Source organism: Montipora foliosa, chromosome 2, assembly GCF_036669935.1.
Source record: "Montipora foliosa isolate CH-2021 chromosome 2, ASM3666993v2, whole genome shotgun sequence".
NCBI classification, from domain to species: domain Eukaryota; kingdom Metazoa; phylum Cnidaria; class Anthozoa; order Scleractinia; family Acroporidae; genus Montipora; species Montipora foliosa.
In genome coordinates, this window is record NC_090870.1 from 11,901,896 (window position 1) to 11,921,665 (window position 19,770).

Here is a 19,770-nt window from a genome sequence, read left to right on the forward strand (position 1 = left end):
TTTCATGCAAAACCTCTACAAATTTCTTCTGTTTCAGACATACGCAAATCCTTGTTACATGTATCACATTAACCAGACCTTCTTTGTCAAGTCCATCTTTTTAGAGAACAAAATGAAGACGGAATAATAATAATAATAATAATAATAATAATAATAATATTATTATTATTATTATTATTATTATTATTATTATTATTATTATTATTATTATTATTATAAAAATGTCCTAGTACAATACTGGTGTCAGACTGAAGCTCTGATGCAGACTGCATCCTGTGGCCTCAGCAATCAAGAACTCTACGTAGGATTCTGGCAGTTCCCAGTAGCGCAGTCTTCTGAATTTGACTTAGACTGAGTCCCAAAGGATCTTGACTTCATCATTCTGTGCCACCCTTCCTGGCGTACATTCATACCATTTATCCTTACAATCCAAGCTATACTTCTTGCAAAGACTCCAGAGAATGGCCTTAGCCACATTTTCATGTCTAACCTTGTACTCTCTCTGGGCTTGACTACCACATTCACAGACTATATGGTTAACTGATTCTTCTACAGCATTGCGTATTCTGTATTTGGGGCTAACACTTTTTTTCTCAATCTTGGCCTTCACTGCATTAGTTTTGAGGGCCTGGTCTTGTGCAACGGTTAACAAACCTTCTGTTTCTTTCTTCAGATCTCTCTTCTTCAACCATAGCCAAGTCTTGCCACTAGACACACCTTCTACATGTATCTGTCTCAGAAACTGACCATGCAGAGGTTTTTCCTTCCAGTTATCCAACCTCTCATTCTCTGGTCATTGTTTGTATCCCATTGCTCTGACACGTTGAAATTCTGGTGCGCTCAGCTTTCAGCAGGTTTTCTTGACTCTGTTGTACAGGGGTTGTCTGTTGTACAGAGTAGAAAGTTACAGGTCAAACTCAACACTGGACAACTTCTGGGGAAAACTGTAATTGCCCTGAGCGGGATTTGAACCCACGTCCCCCTGATCGCTAGTCGGGTGTGATGACCACTACACTATCAGGACGACCATGCTGGCAACATGGCTGATTGATCACTTAATGTGTGGCATTTACGTGGGACTCCCTAAAGGCCAGTTTTTCTATGTGATAATGCTGGATCAACATGTGATTCACAGGTGGACAAGGGTAATTAATGGACGTGGGTTCAAATCCCGCTCAGGGCATAAAACCTTTTTCTCCCAATAAAAAATGTCATCGAGGGGTTGTCCGTCCTTGGTCCTTTCATACTTCATATATATATATATATATATCTATCTATCTATCTATCTATCTATCTATCTATCTATCTATGTATGTATGTATGTATGTATGTATGTATGTATGTATGCATGTATGTATAATAACCCAAGTTATTCACGGATTTTGATTGGTTCTTACCTATGATCTAGAGGACATATATATAAGGCTCAAGGCTCTGTCTTTCACAATTGACACAATTCTCAACACTAATCAGTCCACACCCACCAACCTTCCTTGGGAGATACCGCCTGCTTACCCCCCCCCCCCCCCCCCTTATCAGTGTTGCTTATCAGTGCTTATCAGTGTTGCTAGAAAGAGAAACAAATGATGAAAACTTAAACAGTCAACATTGAAAGGGGGAGAGGGGAGGGGAAGTGCGAGAGGTTTAAGTTCTAGATACGGCGGGTATTGGAAGCTAGAAAAGGTGTTTTTCAACAGGAGTGTCTCAACAATTTTGCAACTTGTTGTAACAAGGGACTGAAATCATTTTTGTTGCTTTCCCAGATGTACCAACAACAAACATGCAAGTTAGAGGAGTCTCCGTTAGTGGACCCTCCGATATTGAAAGAGGTACGTACATGTATTACAACAATTTTTGGCAAGCTCATAAGTGCTCACCTAGACTTTAATGACCTTTATTCATAAAATATTAAACTGTCATAATAATAATAATATAAATCAGTCATTGAATCACTGTCATTTCTTGAGGTTTCACATTTGCCCTGGCAATCCTGTGTATTTCTGTATGGTGTATGAAGTTTGCCAACAAATGGCTTGCAAAGAAATATTGTTTGAGATGGTAGTAATTTTTTGGTGACACTTGTTCCTGAAACAGAAGGAAAATGGAGGTAAGCAGTTGAAACTCAGAGGTGCATAATAATTCATAAAAATCCAAGGAATCTGATTCTCAATATTACGATTGTTTTCTCTTATTTTTTGGCAGTTGCTAACAAGGTAGCCTTATTGATTGGAAATAAAGATTACCAACATGCTCAGCAACTTGGAAAACTATTCCATCCCATCAACGATGTTTGTGACTTGACGGGCGGACTCCTTAATATGAACGGATTCAAAGTGAGTTTTGTTTATTCAGTCTCACAATAAAAGTCTGCTGACCTCACCTTAAGTGCGACTCATCCTAAACCCATTGACTACTACTGAATCACCCTTCCCCCCTCATTCACAAGTAAAATCGTCTGGGGTTAGACAGAGTAAAATGCATTAAATCTCACTCTCAGGAGTCAGTGGGTTACTGGTAATTAAGGCATTGACACTTCAAACACCCTAGGGTGCCTTCAGGTGATGAGTAAAATCGTCTGGTGTTAGACATTAAAATCTTTCAAGTCTCACTCCCAGGGGAGTTTTACCAGTGGTTGTCATATGAGTTAAATTGCATTTCCAATGTGAGTTTGTCGCTGATCTCCAGTGTGACCTGAAGTGGATGCAAAGAGCCTATTAATAATACCGGTAGTTATTATTAATAATTGTTGTTTTTGGTTGTGTTCTCGTCACTGTCACTGCTATTTAATTATTGTTACTGTTGTTGTTACGTACAGTTCTTGTTTTCTTCTTATTCGTATCATTATACTGTCATCATTAACACAGCAGTACAATCCACCAACTATTTTAGGTGGTTTCTTTGGTCAACTTGACCCTAGCAGAAATGAGAGAGGCCCTCAGACAGTTTTGCAGTCTTCTAGTGGAGGAGACATATGCTGTTTTCTACTTTGCTGGTCATGGATTTGAGCGACGTGGACACAGTTACCTAATGCCAGTGGATGCAACAGAGAGATATCACCCTCATGAAAATATGGCCTCCTCAGAAATACTTAAAGCCATGCAAGAGACCAAAGCAAAGCTCAATGTAGTCTTGCTTGATGGCTGCAGATCAGAGTAGGTACTACATTAAAGTTTGGGGAGGGATATTGATCACAACTGTGGCTAACAGAGGAAGTTCAGTTGTGACAGCACCCACTTCAGGATTTGAATTCCTGGATACCTTGATCGCATCTGGTCTTCCCAATAAGTTTTGTTCTGAAAGGGACTGTTATCAAGGACTGCATGATATTATATTCCAGTAGAATAATAATATGATGTTTTAAGTCTGGAGGAGACTCTCTGAAAAGATCAAATTCCATCCAGGATTTAACTCTTTCCGTGACTCCAAACCTGGCAAGACTTTTTTTATTGTTTTCTTAACTCTAAAAGTTTCTTCTTCTTTCCAAAACATAATTTGTGTCAGACTCACAAGTTTACTAGGTCCTAGAAACTCTCAAAAATGTAATCATATTATGATAATAAGTTTTTGTCGTCTGCAAGAGTCCATCACCCAGGAGTAAAGATTTACTCAAATTATCATAGTCCCCATTAGCGTCAGAAAAGAGTCCATTTTTAAACCAAGTTTTGCGGGAAAATAAACAGTCGTCTAAATTGGCTAACTCAATGTTGTATCCAATTCAAACCCTTTTGGAAATAAACATTTTGTTCCAGGTATTTTATTATAATTTAAATGTGAATACTACCTTGTAATGCACATACAATACACAAAGAATCTTAACCCTGGGAGATTTGAAGTGGATGCAACATTGAGTGAGCCGATTTGGTCTCTTGTTTATTTTTGAACAAAACTTTGTTTAAAAATCTGACACTGATGGAGACAAACTGGATACCAGATTCTTACTCTTGGGAAGACAATGAGTATCTTGTCCTCTGTATCTTTTGTCTCCATTTGTCAAAGGGAAAAGGACCCTGACTGTGACCTTTAAGGACCTTTGCCCTATGCAAGCCGTTATTCATAATAACAGCAATAATAACAATTATCACTTTATTGTCTCAAGGGTATTTAGGCGAGCACAAGTGCTCTTGACTACAAATAGACTGAGGCGGAAAATAGCATGATACTCTTTGTTTGTCCCCCCAAATTTTGCATAAGCATTGTTTCCTGTTTCTCTTGGGACTTACAATGGCCCCAAGAAAAAGCAAACAACGACGCTTATTCAAAATTTGGGGGCACAAGCAAAGAGTATTACAGCAGTTTCCACTTCAAACAATGCCGATGATGAGCCCTGGAAGCAGCACTTATGTCCAGAAGAAGCAGTGTTTGCATTACTGAAGGAGGGGAGTGGGGGGGGGGGGGGGGGACTATCTCTTTTGTATGCAGGGTCCTTGTTTAAGAAATGCCTTGTTTTACCCATGTCAATACTATTAATACTAATAATATTTTTTATAAAGGAAGGACAGGCAACTCCTTCCTGGCAACATAACGCAATTAAGTCGATTCTGTTCTTCTCTTGTTTTAGGCCTGAGCCTGATCCTGGACTCTTATTGCAGGGGGGTGACATACAAGATATAAAGGAACCAAATGTTGTCTTGGCCTTTGCGTGGTAAGCATCAGAGATCAATAGTCTACTTTCTGTTGTTTTCAGAGGTAAAAGATCAGATAGCTGAAACCCTAAGTCTTCAGGTAACAAACAACTTCCATGATGAACATCTTGTCATCGAAGTCTTTCCCAGTTGCCACCATCTTCATGTTCATCTTCATAATTCTCACTGTAGGAAAAAAGCATAGTTAGTAGTGGGGGAGCCCTCCCGCTCCGTGGTCCGTGTAGTTAGCTTTATCTTAAGGAGTCTTCACCCTTCAAATCAATATGAAGTGTCATTGTTTTTTTTTTTTATCCTAGCCAAATAACGTGTTTCAGAGGATTCACTGTTTCAAATGTGTCCTTAATTTTAGCTGCCCTCAGTCCTGTGTCTTCGAATGTCCCGAGGAGAGAAACGGCTTCTTTGCCAAGCACCTTCTCAAAAACATAACAGATGAACACAGAAACAAGTCAATTGAAGAGGTTCTACTTGGTGTTAGTCGAGGTGAGCTTACCAAAATTAATAAGGTGAAATATCAAGACAACTCAGGATATTGGGCGCTTTCCGGTCAACGGAATTTTCGAAAATTATACTGTAGTTGCTTTGCTCGCTCTGGAATTAATTGACTTAATTTACGTTAATTGTTAATTTCAGTAATCAGTACTCCAGCGCTAGAACGACTAGACACCAGTAAAAGAGAGTTGCCTACGTTTAGTCTACGCACGCATTGATTGGGTACGGAATTTCCTGTTTGATCGAGAAAGAAGGAGAGGCGGTGGTGAAAGATTAACCCATGTTAGAAATTTATGTTAAACTTCAAATAGTGTTTCTAGGTTGTCTATGTTGATCTCGAAGAGCCATATCTCCTGGGAATAAGAGGCCGATAAATCAGTCAGACTAAGTGTTACCGACCAAAGTACTCGACTTATTTCAAACGACATCGTAATTGTTTCAGTTTACGAGCAAGTTAATCTGTTGGTCATTGCTTTCATGTATTTGGTGGCTCCTAAAAGAGCCGTTTTATGTAATTGAAGTGAACAGCAAAGCTCTTCACTTCTTAGATGACTTTTTAGCGGCAGGCTTTTTGGCGGGCTTTTTAGCGGCGGGTTTCTTCACTGGTTTCTTGGCCGCTTTCTTTGCAGCAGGCTTCTTGGCTGCGGCTTTCTTGGCTGCTGGCTTTTTGGCTGCGGCCTTCTTCCCTGCAGGCTTTTTAGCGGCGGGTTTTTTCGGAGATTTCTTTGCTTTCTTCGCGACGGGCTTCTTTGCGGCAGGCTTCTTGGCTTTGGCGACTGGTTTCTTTGCAGCTGGCTTCTTTGGTTTCTTCTCCTTCTTCTCTACCTTGGGCAACTTGAAGGAGCCCGAAGCGCCAACACCTTTTGTGTGCACAAGCTTCCCGCTAGCAGCACCTCTCTTCAAAGCCATCTTAAGGTGTGAGCCGACTTCTCCAACCTTGTAGTTGCTCTTGATGTATTTCTCGATGGCTTGGCGCGAAGAACCACCTCGCTCTTTCAGAGCTGAAATGGCAGCCTTGATCATATCCAAGTATGGTGGATGATCAGCAGGTTTTTTTGGCTTTGGAGCCACCTTCTTTTTGGGGGACTTTGCTGCTGGTGCTGGATCAGACATCTCGAAATCTCTTGTATACCTACGAACAAATCGAACACTCGAATACTCTCCGTCAAGCCTGCGCGCGTGCTAAATAAACCATTTGCGGACCGCCGTGGAAACAATGCGTTAACATGGCGTGTGCCAAAGTTGTGTTTATTCCCACGGCTTTCTCTATAGAAAACAGCCATTAAAACTTCAGTTCTGACAAGTAAAATTGCATTACTCTAACATTTATCCCTTTGGCCAAATGTTTATCGACAGCGCTTGAGAACTTGTTGAAGGAAAGAGTAAGACTTTTAGCTTTTGTTGTTCTAGAGTTGGTAGTGTATGAAGACCTTTTTCTCTTTAGAGTGAATGCACTTCTTTACAACTCGTGTTACTGCATTTCAGAGACTTAAAAGTTAAAAGGATAACTTCTATTCAACCCGTAGGTGTAATAAAATAGCACAGTAAAGCTCATTTTAAATGTGCTTTTTCCGCTGAAAATGACACAAGAAAGACAAGCCTTGTAGGTCGCCATTGATCAAAGTGGTGAACGGTGGAGTCATCTGTTCGAAGATTTAAGTATCAACAAATGTCTAGTTTTTTCATCTAATAGTCCTCATGGCTACCCTTCTGGCATATATCTTTTTTGTGTTTCTGTCCCCGCTTTCGTTTTTGTGTTGTGTCTAGCGCTGCTGTTTTTATTTGGACGAACAGAGCAGTGATAAAACAGTTGCAACGGAGCCTGGGAAAGAATTCATTTGCGCTGGTCGTTACCAAATTTTAGTTCACCCGCTTATCGTAGTGATCATCTTAGAATATCAGAATTCAGGACTCTCGACGGTTTATATTATTCGCTAAATTCACCACAGTGGCTGATAGTGTCTTAAGTGCAACATGATTTTTGCTTTCGCGTTTTCTGTTATGTTTAGAGAGCGCTGCATCTCTTTGGAGATCGTTTTTTGATCGAGTTCACACTTTTTTCAATTTTCTCTCTTTCAAATGCACTTAAGCGGACGGCCATGTATTTCCGTTTAACTTTTAGTGCCAGAATGTAGAAATCAAATTGATAAGGCATAAACGTTGTAAGAGTATTGTCGTCCTTTCAGCGTGCATATCATTTAACGCGTTTGATTCAAGGGCATCCAACGAGCAAATTAAGCCAAGAGCCTTTGAGAGACATTTCTAGGGTCCTTGTAAATTATGTATGGAGACTGTCTAAAGAGATGTTCTTATCACCCAGAAAAATATGATCTGTTCGAATATCTCAGCTGAAAATTTAAGTGTCCTAAATTTTTAGGGAATGATATCTCCTTTTCAGAAATTGGTAGCTGAACTTCACGTTCTAAGAACTTCCAACCGAACCATTTTATCATCCGAAAACTGCTAGGTGATGTTTTTAAGTGCCAAATTGTAAAAATAGCCCTTAGACAACGTAGAACCGAAATTCTTAGAAGAGTTTGACTCTCCCGAACACATATTTCACGGAAGATTATTTTTGGGTGCCCCTGTTGATTCACGTCGCCAATATAAGGAAATTTAAATTTAGACTTTTTATGATTTAGGTCTTATTGGTTCATATTATTCTGAAATTTGGACTTTGAGGTGTAAGATTCGTGAAAAGATCGGGTGAAATTGAGTTAAGTTGGGCAAGACAGCAGCCTTATATAATTTCAAAGTTTCTTTCCCGTAGCAGCAAAGGCCAATAATATTTACCCGACATTTCAACTCGTTGAGATACAGACATTTGACTCGACATATTGACAGGTTTCATTTGAATTTCCTGTTTTGTAAAGAATGTTGATTATTGCTTTTATTGATTTGGTGGCTCCTAAAAGAGCCGTTTGTATTGTGGACGGTGAAAGTCACTTATGCTCTCTCTCCACGGATTCTGCGGGCCAGCTGAATATCCTTGGGCATGATGGTGACGCGCTTGGCGTGGATGGCGCACAAGTTGGTGTCTTCAAAGAGACCCACAAGGTAAGCTTCGCTGGCCTCTTGAAGAGCCATGACAGCAGAGCTCTGGAAGCGCAGATCGGTCTTGAAATCCTGAGCGATTTCACGCACAAGGCGCTGGAAGGGCAGCTTGCGGATCAACAGCTCGGTGGATTTCTGGTAGCGACGGATCTCACGAAGAGCGACTGTTCCAGGCCTGTAACGATGAGGTTTCTTGACTCCTCCAGTTGCGGGGGCGCTCTTGCGAGCCGCTTTGGTTGCGAGTTGTTTGCGTGGAGCTTTTCCACCGGTCGATTTACGTGCAGTTTGCTTGGTACGAGCCATCTTTCCTAAAACGAAAACGTTGAGGGATAAAGTAAGAAATTGTGACTATGTTTTTATATCAGGCGCGCTTGATTCTGATTGGTTTTAAAGTAAGTAATTTGATTGGTTGAGCCCAAATCATAGAAAATTTTCGATCCGGTGTTTTCCGGTGTTAACTCCAAGCTAAGTTTACATGCGAAACATAGCTGATTGTTTAATCATCATAGCTCTAAAGGCAGTAAGAAGGTTTAATATAAGAGTTTTAATAAATTAAGTGGATCCGTTAGGTGTCATTTTCACCCGAACAAGTGATTTTTGCTAGAAAGAAATTGCTGATAGTCGAATGTTCCGAAAATGCTTCGAGCGCTGATGAGCATTTGACCCTTGTACCTTTGGCGTAATTGTTCTTTTCATCCAATTAAAAATAAGGATACATTTGTTTTCTGAGAGGCCGTACTGGTCCATATAAATAGAAAGAAACTTCTTGCAGATGTTATTCTCTCGTTCTTCAAATCGCTATCAAGATGTCTGGTCGAGGTAAAGGAGGCAAAGGTCTTGGAAAAGGAGGCGCTAAGCGTCACCGAAAGATTCTTCGTGATAACATCCAAGGTATCACCAAGCCAGCAATTCGCCGTCTAGCTCGCCGAGGCGGTGTCAAGCGAATCTCTGGTTTGATCTACGAAGAAACGCGAGGTGTTCTGAAGGTTTTCCTTGAGAATGTCATCCGTGATGCAGTAACGTACACGGAGCACGCCAAGCGCAAGACTGTCACAGCCATGGATGTTGTGTACGCTCTCAAACGCCAGGGACGCACACTGTACGGATTTGGCGGTTAAATGACGCTGAAGCCACACTGAGAAAAAACGGCTCCTTTAGGAGCCACCAAATCTTACAGAAGTCATGACCAATAAATTCTATCATATACCATATCAGCTGGGATCTGTTTTTTTAGTATATCTTTTCCTCTTGTTCTCCATTGCAAAAATTTGCATTAATAACTTATCGATGCTTATTCCTTATCGGTCCCATTTTCAACAGGTGCGAACAGCTCCTATTTAGCGGTTACTTACTTTACGGCTACACTTGATTAGACTCCTATTTTTCCATTACTAGTATTCGGCTAAACTTGATCCTTTATTTCATATGTACGTGACGCGAAGTGCCGACAGCAAAATAAAATATTCCAGTTTTCGTTTTGGATTTTTTCAGGCATATTAACCTTATCTGCGAAGATAGTTTCATTTTTAACATGGAGTTCAATAATCGTCAACAATCAAACGCTGTCGTTGAGTGTTTTGAGGCTTGAATATATAATGCTTGCAAAATGCGCGAGTTCAAATGTGAACAATTTGCAATCGAAGACGAGGGTGTTCCAAATAAATTCGTGTCTTGTTAGTAACTTTTTCAGCGAAGAAAATATAAATGTGCAACCTAAATAATCGAAATATATTTTATTTTTGTGTGAGAAAGAACTAAAATCCACAACGAACTCGAGTAGGGTTGATAGTTAATATCACACGTCTTTTAAATGGTAGCATTGTGTCCGGGAATTATTTGGTTGGCTTTATCGATGGAAATATCTTTCTCTTATTCCCTTTTGCTAAGTTGGGCATACGCAAAGCGTAGTAACATCGGATAAGTTTCAGTAAGAAGAGTTTTGTTTTGCTTGGACAAAGAAATGCAAAATGTTCCTTTTTGCGAACGATATTAGTTTCAAGGAAAACCGTTGTCCAGTTTTGAACATACCTCGGTTATAAGATGGTATGTTTTTTTTGAGGAGTCACACGAGACGCGCATAAATAATATCAGCCAGGGTATTTTTAATCGTTAAGAATTAAACGATATCGTTGAACGTATGTTTGCAATGTGCGCACGTTTTTTTCGGCGCGCAAATTCAAATGTAGTCTCCTTCACAGCCGTTTTTGGATGTCACGCAACGCTACCCTCAAAGAAAGTAAAATGAGAATGAGCTGAGAAATTTGCAATCCAACGTTACGGCAAAAAGCATAAACTCGTGTCTCTCTTTTCAAGAACTTTTTTGGCGCAGAATATAATTGTGCCACACCTAATAATTGAAGTATATTTTATTTTTGCCTGAGAAACAACCAAAATCTACTCCAAATAAGTTACTCTTAAACCTGTATTTGAGACTTATAATGCATCTTCTAAATGGATATATTTTGCAGGATAATTGTGTCCAAGAATCGGATAATTTCGGAAAACATGTGTTGGTGATAACTTTGCACTGACAGCCATGAACAATGAAATTCGATTAATCGCTAAGAATTAGACGATATCGTTGAACGTTTTTTGGGCGCGCAAATTCAAATGTAAATGAGCTGTGAAATTTGCCATCGAATGTTACGGCAAAATGCAGAAACTCGTGTCTCTCTTGTCAAGAACCTTTTTGGCGCAGAATATAATTGTGCCACATTTAATAATTAAAGTTTCTTTTATTTTTGTATGAGAAAGAACCAAAATATACTCCAAATACGAGACTCTTAAAAATTGTATTTGAGACTAGTAGTGCATCTTTTGAACGTGTTGGTGACGACTTTATCAATATTTGGTGGCTCCTAAAAGAGCCGTTTTTTGTTTTCTTGTGAGCTTCCTTAAGCCTTTGCCTTCTTCTCGGTTTTCTTGGGCAGAAGGACAGCTTGAATGTTTGGCAGCACACCTCCCTGGGCGATGGTGACCCCAGCAAGTAGTTTATTCAACTCCTCGTCATTGCGGACAGCGAGTTGAAGGTGACGAGGAATGATTCTGGTTTTCTTGTTGTCGCGAGCAGCGTTGCCCGCCAGTTCGAGGATCTCGGCGCTGAGATATTCGAGCACAGCGGCCAGGTACACTGGAGCTCCGGCGCCAACTCGTTCAGCGTAGTTTCCTTTGCGGAGAAGTCGATGGATACGACCGACAGGGAACTGAAGTCCCGCTCGGGATGAGCGGCTCTTGGATTTGGTGCCCTTTGCTTTTCCTTTACCGCGACCAGACATTTTTCTGTAAGCTTCAAGTTTATGAACACTTAGCGAAATAAGTCTCGATAGGTAACAACAGGCAAATTTATACGCAAGACAATATTTCGGTCGGATCGAAACGCACCAATCAACTTTTCATATCACATGTGCTTTTGTTTGAAAACGGAACTAACTATGTTGACCTTTGGCCAACCTGAAGTTGTGAACCAATAAAAAATCGACGATTTCGATCCTTATGTTAATTGATCCTACCTTTGTTTTGTTATAAATAGCAAGTTATTCACATAGTCTTATCATTCGATTCAAATCGAACCCATCTGAGCGAAATATGGCACCGAAAGTTGCAGGAAAGAAAGGCGAGAAGAAAGCTGGCAAGGCTAAGGCCGCCACTGGTGACAAGAAAAGGCGAAAGACGAGAAAGGAAAGCTATGCAATCTACATCTACAAGGTGTTGAAACAAGTTCACCCTGACACTGGTATCTCTAGCAAAGCTATGGGCATCATGAACTCGTTCGTCAACGACATCTTCGAGCGCATCGCTGGCGAAGCTTCCCGCCTGGCTCACTACAACAAGAAGTCAACTATCAGCTCTCGCGAGATCCAGACCGCCATCAGGCTGCTTTTGCCCGGTGAACTGGCGAAACACGCTGTTAGTGAAGGAACCAAAGCTGTCACCAAGTATACCAGCAGCAAGTAAACTCACTGAGTTTACCGCCAAAACCAACGGCTCCTTTAGGAGCCACCAAATGTTGTAAAAGTTATGCCAACACTACTGTGTGAGATTTTCCTCCATCAACCCCTGAATCCTGTTCAAATGTTGTGTTTGTCTCCGTGTTCATACTTAACGAAAAATCGTTTCTCGGTTCCAAATGGCCAAGACAAGAACAACCGTTATCACATCGCTTTTACATTTCCAAAACATAAATTCGTCATGTCTCTGCAGATATCAAAGGTGATGTCACAGTCACCATTTAGCTACATTGTAAGAAACGCAACGGCTTAATTAAGTGTATCTGCCTCGCCATATATTCTAAAACAACTTCAATATATTAAATCCCACTTTTTTTTCTTGGTAGCGATGTCGATTTGGTCCAAGTCAAAAAGCAACCGTATTAGGAAAGATTTCAAGCAGTCCATCAGACGCTTGCGTTGCGATCAAATAGATCCACACGCACAATTTTAGCCTTGATTAGGTTTAGCCCGTTGATCAGAAACCTTTATGTTTTTATACAAAACGTACGGACGTTTCAGCTCGATTGCGTTTGCTTTGTTTTGAAAACGGAGCGTTTTGAAGGTAAGCGTTTGGTAGTGCGTGCGTGACAAGATTTGGTCTACATAGCATACTGGGTAATAGCGATTTCGATAAACAGATCGAGCTAATGTGTAAATCTGCTTTTCACTCAATTGACAATTAGATTAATTTTGAAATATTAGAAAGTTTTTTGGTGTGGAAACTGTTTAAGACTTTGGTGCACGCGTTCGTGACTTCTAAGTTAGATAATTGTAACGCACTCTTAGTATAAGACTCACCAGCGACTGAAATACGTACTGAACTCTGCCGCTAGGCTAGTTACATTGTCTAGAAAGCATGATCATTAGACTGCAAAGCAGTCGTTTTCTTCTATTTTCGGAATGCGCGAAGCGCCGTAAGCGTGATCCTCGCGTGTGAAGCGCGCGAGAGGGCGTGTTTCTCCCTCTCCGTTTCTACACTCGCCCCAATGGCCTGTTTCTCAAAAGTCCCGAAACTTTACGGGGCGTTTTCGGGTGTCACAATTCCCTTTGTATCTCAAGAACGGAGAGGATTTTAGTCGTCAAACTTCACAGCCATTTTTCTTTTTGTTACCTTGAAATCGTGTTAAAAGATCGGCTTTCCAGAACAAGCGTTTTACAGTTTCACAAATGGCTTTTCGGGCCCGAAAAGTTTTCGGGACTTCTGAGAAACATGCCCCTGACCTTTCGTTTGAATATTTATCGCGTTGCTTGCGTTCGCAAAAAATACGACTGTTTTGCAGTCTACATGATCATATATCGCCAGTACTAATGGAGCTCCGTTGAGCAGTGCATAGAACTTAATCTTGTTATATGTATATAAAGTGGTGAATGATATGGCACCTGTTTATCTCCAGGAATTATTAGACCTTTATAGACCTACCCGTAGCCTTAGATCAGGAAGAATGCAGTTCTGAAGACAATCTTATAATCTAAAATCGCGCTGGTGTAGGGAATGCCCTTCCACGGGAGCGAAGAGTGTGCGATTCTGTAGGTAGTTTTAAATTAAGAAAACCCTGAAGACCTTTCTTTTCAAAAAGGCTAATTGTTGAGTAACACTAAGACAAACCTTTTTAGATACGTACATTAAAGATTGATCACAAGATTTTGAGATTTCATTCGTACCTTTTAAAAGTATACATTTTTATTATTCTGAAGCGCTTCGGGACTCTTTAGGAATAAGCGCTATACAAATAAATTGTTGGTATTATTATTATTATTATTATTATTATTATTATTATTATTATTATTACTATTATTATTATTATTAGCTAAAAGGTTAGATAGTCCTGTTTCTGTTTCATTTTTCATTAACTTGAATGCATTTTTTTCGGGCTATAATACGCGGCGTTTACTATAAGTATGAAAAATGAAACACTCGATATCCTCATGATTCCTCATCATGTAATCGTTTCGTTGTAGGTATCTACGGAGAGGGGTTGGCAGATCCATTTACGAGTCAGAAGCAAGTTGTGAACAGAATAACCACCTTAGTAAAACCAATGACTCTCTGGTGTCCTGTGGACAACAATTTAATGAATCCATTCACTGCAGCAGCGATTGAACGGTGGCAATCAGCTCATGGTAGGCTTTAGTTCGTGGTTTGAGTAGTGGATATTTACACACATGCGCAGTAGTGACCTGCTAGCACTTAACGTCGAAAGAATCACACATTCCGCAGTATAGAGAATGCGCGTTGGGTGACAATAGTCCCTTTAAGTTTTGTGATGATCAGGGAGACTCAACTGAACTTTTTGTGAGCAAGAGACAAGGAACAACAGCTTGGTCAAATAGATAGGGACGTTTCACTTCGACGGGACCGGAAGCGACGTCGGTCTCACGCTTCAAGTAACATGTATTGTTTAACGCGGCGTATTCTTCTCTCGTAGAAATCCCCAACAAGCCAGTGACTGTCTTTGGAGCTGAAAACGGAAGAATAAAGGTGCAGCTTAGTTTTAATGCTGAAGTGTCAAACGTCCTTATTGTGAACGCTCGAGCTCTTGGAGACAAAGAATTGGATTGCACAGTGAAATTTGACATGGGTGGTGTAAGTACTTTTGGGTATATTTATTCCTGGTGTGTGTTGTAAAGAAATTTTTGCGATGATCTTCATTTCTCGTTGCTGCGCATGATCCTTGGCTTTAAAATCTCCCGCCACCTTCTCAGCCAATCAGCGATTCTTAAAGCAAACCCAAATGTGGACTTCAATACGTGCTTGGCACTAGCTGCGTTTGTTCCGGTGGTTCAAAGTAGCTAGTTTACTTTGGGTTTTTCATCATTCTATCGAAAGCGTCCCTTTTCTTTCCGTTTATGTGAGTTTTAGCTTAAATGTGTTGAAAATTCCGTTCAATTCAAGAGAAAGTATAGACTATATTTGACGGTTAAAAACAGAACTGAGTCTTTTACGAGACCGTCTACTTCTACCTGAATAATCTTCAGCGCTCTCGCGTCAGCAAGATGGGCAACAAGAAGACACTAACCACATTGGCTCTTAACCTTAATATTTCCTTGCATTTTCAATCAACATCACGTTCAGTAAGATGAAGTATTGATTTGTTGGAACATTGCACAAATCAATGTCAGTTAGCTGAGGTGTAATGAAACACAAGTCCCATGTTAGATATTTCTTTATTCATACTACGAATGTCGGATTCCACATCGATAGATTCCTGCTCCTATGCCTGTGAACCAGGGTTCTTATTTCGGGATGATTGCTCTCAGCCAACAAGAATCGAATAATTTTGTTATGTATATTATTAGTGTATTAACGATGCCGCCTTCTTTTATTATCAGGTTGTCAGTGGCTGTGGTGTGGAAAGAAATTCAGAGTTCGGGAAAAAATGTCCTCCATGGGAAGCCACGCTGAAAGTGAAAGACCTTCAACGACTTACGGTAAAGAATAAGTCATTGCCTCATAATAGAATGGCCTTCCTTAATTGGCTTTTGTCTCCGAAGACCTTAGACAGCAATGACCAGAACCAGAGGTTGCTTACCAGCGGTTTTCGTTAAAACAATGGTTTGCTGGGGGTGCTCACTCTCGCGGGCTCAGAGAACCTGGTTGTGGTCATTGTTATTTAAGGTTTTTCTTTTGTCTCGGGTAAATAAGTGCGTGCGCACAAAAACTGCGTTGAGAGCTGCTCAAACGTGTGCGTGCTCTTGCGCGCACGTGCCTTACTCGGTAACAGGATGTAGCATCGCCTTGACGTCGAATGGCATACGGGAAACTGCACGGAAAAGTGTGTGCAAACTGTCTTGGAAAATAATTGTATGAACGGTGCGGGCAGTTTGGAGAGAACATTGAAAATTTATCGTCAGGGACTGACGTCCTAAGCAAAATCTCAAATCTGGTCATTTCACGTCGTTCTCGGGACGCCGCGAACGGGGAAGAAGTTTTTGACAGTGTGAAACGCACGTACACAACCATTGTTTTGCCCATAAATGTTCTGTTTTCTGCTGTCCATGTTTTCGTCGATGTCGCCCTTACGTAAGCTCCTCGCTGTAATGATGTTAAGAGAGTGAATCCCCATATTTAGCCCTATTTCGATGAAAATTGCTTGAAATATATTTTTACTTCTGTGACTTTTAAGGACAACACTACATTGGTCATTTAGTGTGCAGGTGGACCGCGCGGTCGTGACACAAAACACAACAGAGAAAAGTGACTTTCTTAGCTTGGAAGGAATCCAAAAATGAATTTCAAATGGTTATCTCAAGGCACAGGGATTCGCTCTATTTCCTCTCATTTCCTTGTTCGCGGTTAAGAACTTCTGAGTTAAATCTGCGTTAGGTTGATAGGTTCAACCTGATATTTTGTGGTCGGGCACCTCTTCATACTCAAACTAACGATGCATTTACTCTGTTGTAGGAACCATTAGTATTGAAGCTGACAGTTATGTACATTGTTAACGGTGAAAGGATACAGAACAGCGTGACTTACACAATGGAAGAAAAACCTCTTTATGCCAAACTAGTTACTGCCTGGTGAACGAAAAACGAAAACGGCCTGGAAGGGAAAATTGAGCCAGCAGATTATCTCCCCGAAATCCCCTCTCTTATTGAGAGTATTGCTCTGTGTCTTTTACCTTGGCTCCCTGGTATCGAACAGATAACTAAGTTCCAGATTTAAAAATCGCCGAATTTGTAAAAAAAAAAAATAATTTGTTTATAGTGAGATTACGCTAAGTTATCAAGCTGGTTCACCGGCACTCCATCTGAAGAATATAACTAAGTTACATTTCAAAAGAAACATGGCACAGAAGCGACCAGTTGCACTTACGTAATTATACGCACGCGCAATTCGATACAAGGAGCTGAGCTCCCAACGCCTGACAGCTCTGTCGGTAAAACAAGTGTAGCGCAATCGCGCGGTCATGAGCTCGAATCCCATCCAAGAGCCTGGATTTTTTCGGGGCTCAGTGGTTTGCCACTGCCTATCTGCCCAACTTTAATATTTCACTCTATTAAGCAGTTCAAATATATGAATTGTATGTTTTAAAATATCATCCGGTTCGATTGTATAGAATGTTTTCACCGAAACAAAAGAAAACGTTTGCATAATAATAGAGCTCCGGAATTCCCGGAGGATCAGTTAGGAACACCAACATGGCTGCCGTTTCTTTGTTTCTGCGGTGACGTCACGTGAAAGTCTGGTATTAACTGGCTCTTGATTGGTGTTGTAGAATCTTTTATTCTTTTCAAGGTCAAGTCATCGTTTCTTTTGCTTAGTCTGTTGTTTTCGGTTTGGACAACAAGTAGCCTGTGCACAGGCTCTCAAGTGTCAGTTTTTTATGGCAGCTTCAGCCCTCAGGCATGCCAGGAGCGAAGAAGTAACAGTCGCGCGTAGATCGTCTTCCGCAGCTTTGCCACTCGCATGAGACTCTCGGCCACTCCGCTCACATTACGAAAACTGGAAGCCTCCTTGCAGGCTAGGGAGAAAGCCTAGGATTATTTGTAATTCAGTAGTTTTCAACAAATATGTATGATTCAATCTAGTTTAATGTCAGCTTTGTCATAGTTTAATCGAAAACAAATCATTTTCCATCAGTGTTTTCTAGTCCACTGCTTGTGTAGAATTTGGGAGTTAATAGGTGACAAGCTAGCCTTCGTGTAAATTTTTTGTGTGTATGTTTTTATCCAAGACTAAAGACCGCTAAATGTGTAATTGAAACTGAAACAGAATTGAATTCAACCAAAGCGAAGGTAATAATAAAGAGAAAATTTAATTCCTTAGAACCTTCTGTTATCACTTAAAGCTTTAAAACTGTGTTTTCTCAGAAAGAAGTAAGAACTAAACATGGTTTTCCGCCGCAGAAAATTTCTCAGTTAATTGAAACCCACTGCCTTCCTACCAACGAGTGGAGCTAGTAAATTTTATAGTAATGTTTAAAAAACGAGCAGCAGTGTTTTATCAGGCTGTAAAAACACGAGGCGTAGCCGAGTGTTTTTAGACCCGATAAAACACGTGCTGCGAGTTTTTCGAACGGCTTAAAGAACATCCCCCAAAGAGCGTGTCCCTCTGGACTCAAAACAATGGTTCAAATTGTGGGAGGTAGTATTAGCATACAAGAAAAACAAGCTATGCCTTATTAGTATTCTTTACATAAAGAATACTAACGAGGAGTGTTTTATCAGGATTTAGAAAACAGTCCTAAGAAAATACGCGCGCTGATTGGTTAAAAATCGTGTTTCTATAACTCGATGGAGACACAAAACTAGCACGAGCTGTTGACGTAGTGATGGCGCGAGAAAAGAGAATTTACATTTTGATAATTAGAGTTCACAAGTTGTTTTCTTTTCTCTCGTCGCGTTGTTTTCTAAAAGAAATAGAAAACATGTACTCCGTGTTTCTATCGAGTCTATCGAGTGAAAGTTTGGGAGAACTCGAAAAAGCTGTGGAAACACTCGCCTGCGGCTCGTGTTCCCACAGAATTTCTCGTTCTCCCAAACTTTCACTCGTGTTTCTATTATAACTCGATAGAAACACGGTACATGTTTTCTATTTCTTAAATAAAGCTCATACACGTGACGTTTTATCGATGTTTTGATACGCTCATGAATTATTAATTAGCTTTTTAAAGAAATGTTTACATTTGAAATGGTGGTTCTAGAGGAAAGAGAGAAATGATCCTCGCACTGATCTGTTTCCTGCTAGCTGACGTCTCTCTTTTCTTTTTGCGTTGTACGGAAAAAGAGGCCTCTGCCATTCGTCGAAACTCGCTTTGATCCAACCGCTGTCCACAACGTTGGACGGCACTGTTCAAACCGCTGTGTCTCGCGCATTCCTTCACAGCAATTCCGCTGTTATTAAGTTAGCCCACGTAAGATGAAGTATCACGTGACGATTCAGTTCCTGAGTAACCGCCGCGCATTCTCAACACAGTGAGTTTCGACCCATGGCAGAGGTCTTTTTTTCCCGTGTTCGTCAGCCCAGCGAACACACAAGAAAAGAGAACTCTTGTAGCAGGGAAACTTATCTGGACAACTTAAGCAAATTGTCTTTTATTGACAACTGAAAAATTCATGTGGCTCCAACGGGATTCAAACCCATGACCCCCTGCGATGTATGTGAAATGATCTACCAACAGTTGGACAAATTTATTAATCAGACGAGGATAGTTTGATGGTCAAGCTTTTATCAGTCTCCTATAGCTCAGTGGTGAGCCTTCAGAAGGTCGTAGGTTCGACTCCTGCAACTGAAGCACTCTTTGCGGGAATCCCTGAGTCCCCATCGAAGAAAAATACATTCAGTTAAGTGGGGCAAACAATACTCATCTTCTTCACTATACACCTACGATGCACAACATTCGAAAACTTAAAATCCTAGTAGAATGGATAAGTAAACCAAGACCCCGATGAATTAATCAAGTTGATTGGCCTTGGGTGCTCGAGACTGCAATGGTTCAGTGAAGTCCGATTTACGAACTGGAAACCAGGGAGGTCGTAGGTACGACTTCAACAATGAAACACTCGGTTTTTTTCCCCGGTGTCCAGGTGTTGTCTAAGTTCGAATTAAATGTACATATTTGAACTGCTGGTTATAGATGAAGGCGTTCCTTGTA

The 19,770-nt window shown here is 40.6% G+C and overlaps 4 protein-coding genes and 1 non-coding gene across 5 annotated transcripts in view; 2 read left to right on the forward strand and 3 right to left on the reverse strand.

Annotated features, from left to right (window-relative positions):
- LOC137992446 (mucosa-associated lymphoid tissue lymphoma translocation protein 1-like) overlaps positions 1 to 17,944 on the forward strand; it is a 23,938-nt gene extending 5,994 nt beyond the window's left edge. The window contains exons 5-13 of the mRNA XM_068837791.1: positions 1,764 to 1,829; positions 2,203 to 2,333; positions 2,890 to 3,152; positions 4,559 to 4,642; positions 4,993 to 5,123; positions 14,135 to 14,296; positions 14,602 to 14,759; positions 15,506 to 15,604; positions 16,578 to 17,944. Coding sequence (XP_068693892.1) covers positions 1,764 to 1,829; positions 2,203 to 2,333; positions 2,890 to 3,152; positions 4,559 to 4,642; positions 4,993 to 5,123; positions 14,135 to 14,296; positions 14,602 to 14,759; positions 15,506 to 15,604; positions 16,578 to 16,697 — 1,214 coding nt within the window. The 3' untranslated portion in view covers positions 16,698 to 17,944. The remainder of the gene's footprint in view (positions 1 to 1,763; positions 1,830 to 2,202; positions 2,334 to 2,889; positions 3,153 to 4,558; positions 4,643 to 4,992; positions 5,124 to 14,134; positions 14,297 to 14,601; positions 14,760 to 15,505; positions 15,605 to 16,577) is intronic.
- On the reverse strand, positions 952 to 1,024 carry Trnaa-agc (transfer RNA alanine (anticodon AGC)). The gene has a single exon. It is a non-coding gene; the product is annotated as a tRNA-Ala (tRNA).
- On the reverse strand, positions 5,130 to 6,270 carry LOC137992450 (histone H1-delta-like). The gene has a single exon (XM_068837796.1). The coding sequence runs from the start codon at positions 6,243 to 6,245 to the stop codon at positions 5,670 to 5,672; it is 576 nt and encodes a 191-aa protein (XP_068693897.1). The 5' UTR covers positions 6,246 to 6,270; the 3' UTR covers positions 5,130 to 5,669.
- On the reverse strand, positions 8,026 to 8,708 carry LOC137992453 (histone H3). Its single transcript, XM_068837800.1, has one exon. The coding sequence runs from the start codon at positions 8,487 to 8,489 to the stop codon at positions 8,079 to 8,081; it is 411 nt and encodes a 136-aa protein (XP_068693901.1). The 5' UTR covers positions 8,490 to 8,708; the 3' UTR covers positions 8,026 to 8,078.
- On the forward strand, positions 11,756 to 14,125 carry LOC137992454 (histone H2B, gonadal). The gene has a single exon (XM_068837801.1). It carries the CDS (start codon positions 11,772 to 11,774, stop codon positions 12,138 to 12,140), a length of 369 nt encoding a protein of 122 aa, XP_068693902.1. The 5' UTR covers positions 11,756 to 11,771; the 3' UTR covers positions 12,141 to 14,125.
- Positions 17,945 to 19,770: the final 1,826 nt, after the last annotated feature.

What these genes read in the sequence shown, in the direction of transcription:
- LOC137992450 (XM_068837796.1), bottom strand. Translation starts at nt 6,245, where the DNA reads ATGTCTGATCCAGCACCAGCAGCAAAGTCCCCCAAAAAGAAGGTGGCT.
- LOC137992453 (XM_068837800.1), bottom strand. Translation starts at nt 8,489, where the DNA reads ATGGCTCGTACCAAGCAAACTGCACGTAAATCGACCGGTGGAAAAGCT.
- LOC137992454 (XM_068837801.1), top strand. Translation starts at nt 11,772, where the DNA reads ATGGCACCGAAAGTTGCAGGAAAGAAAGGCGAGAAGAAAGCTGGCAAG.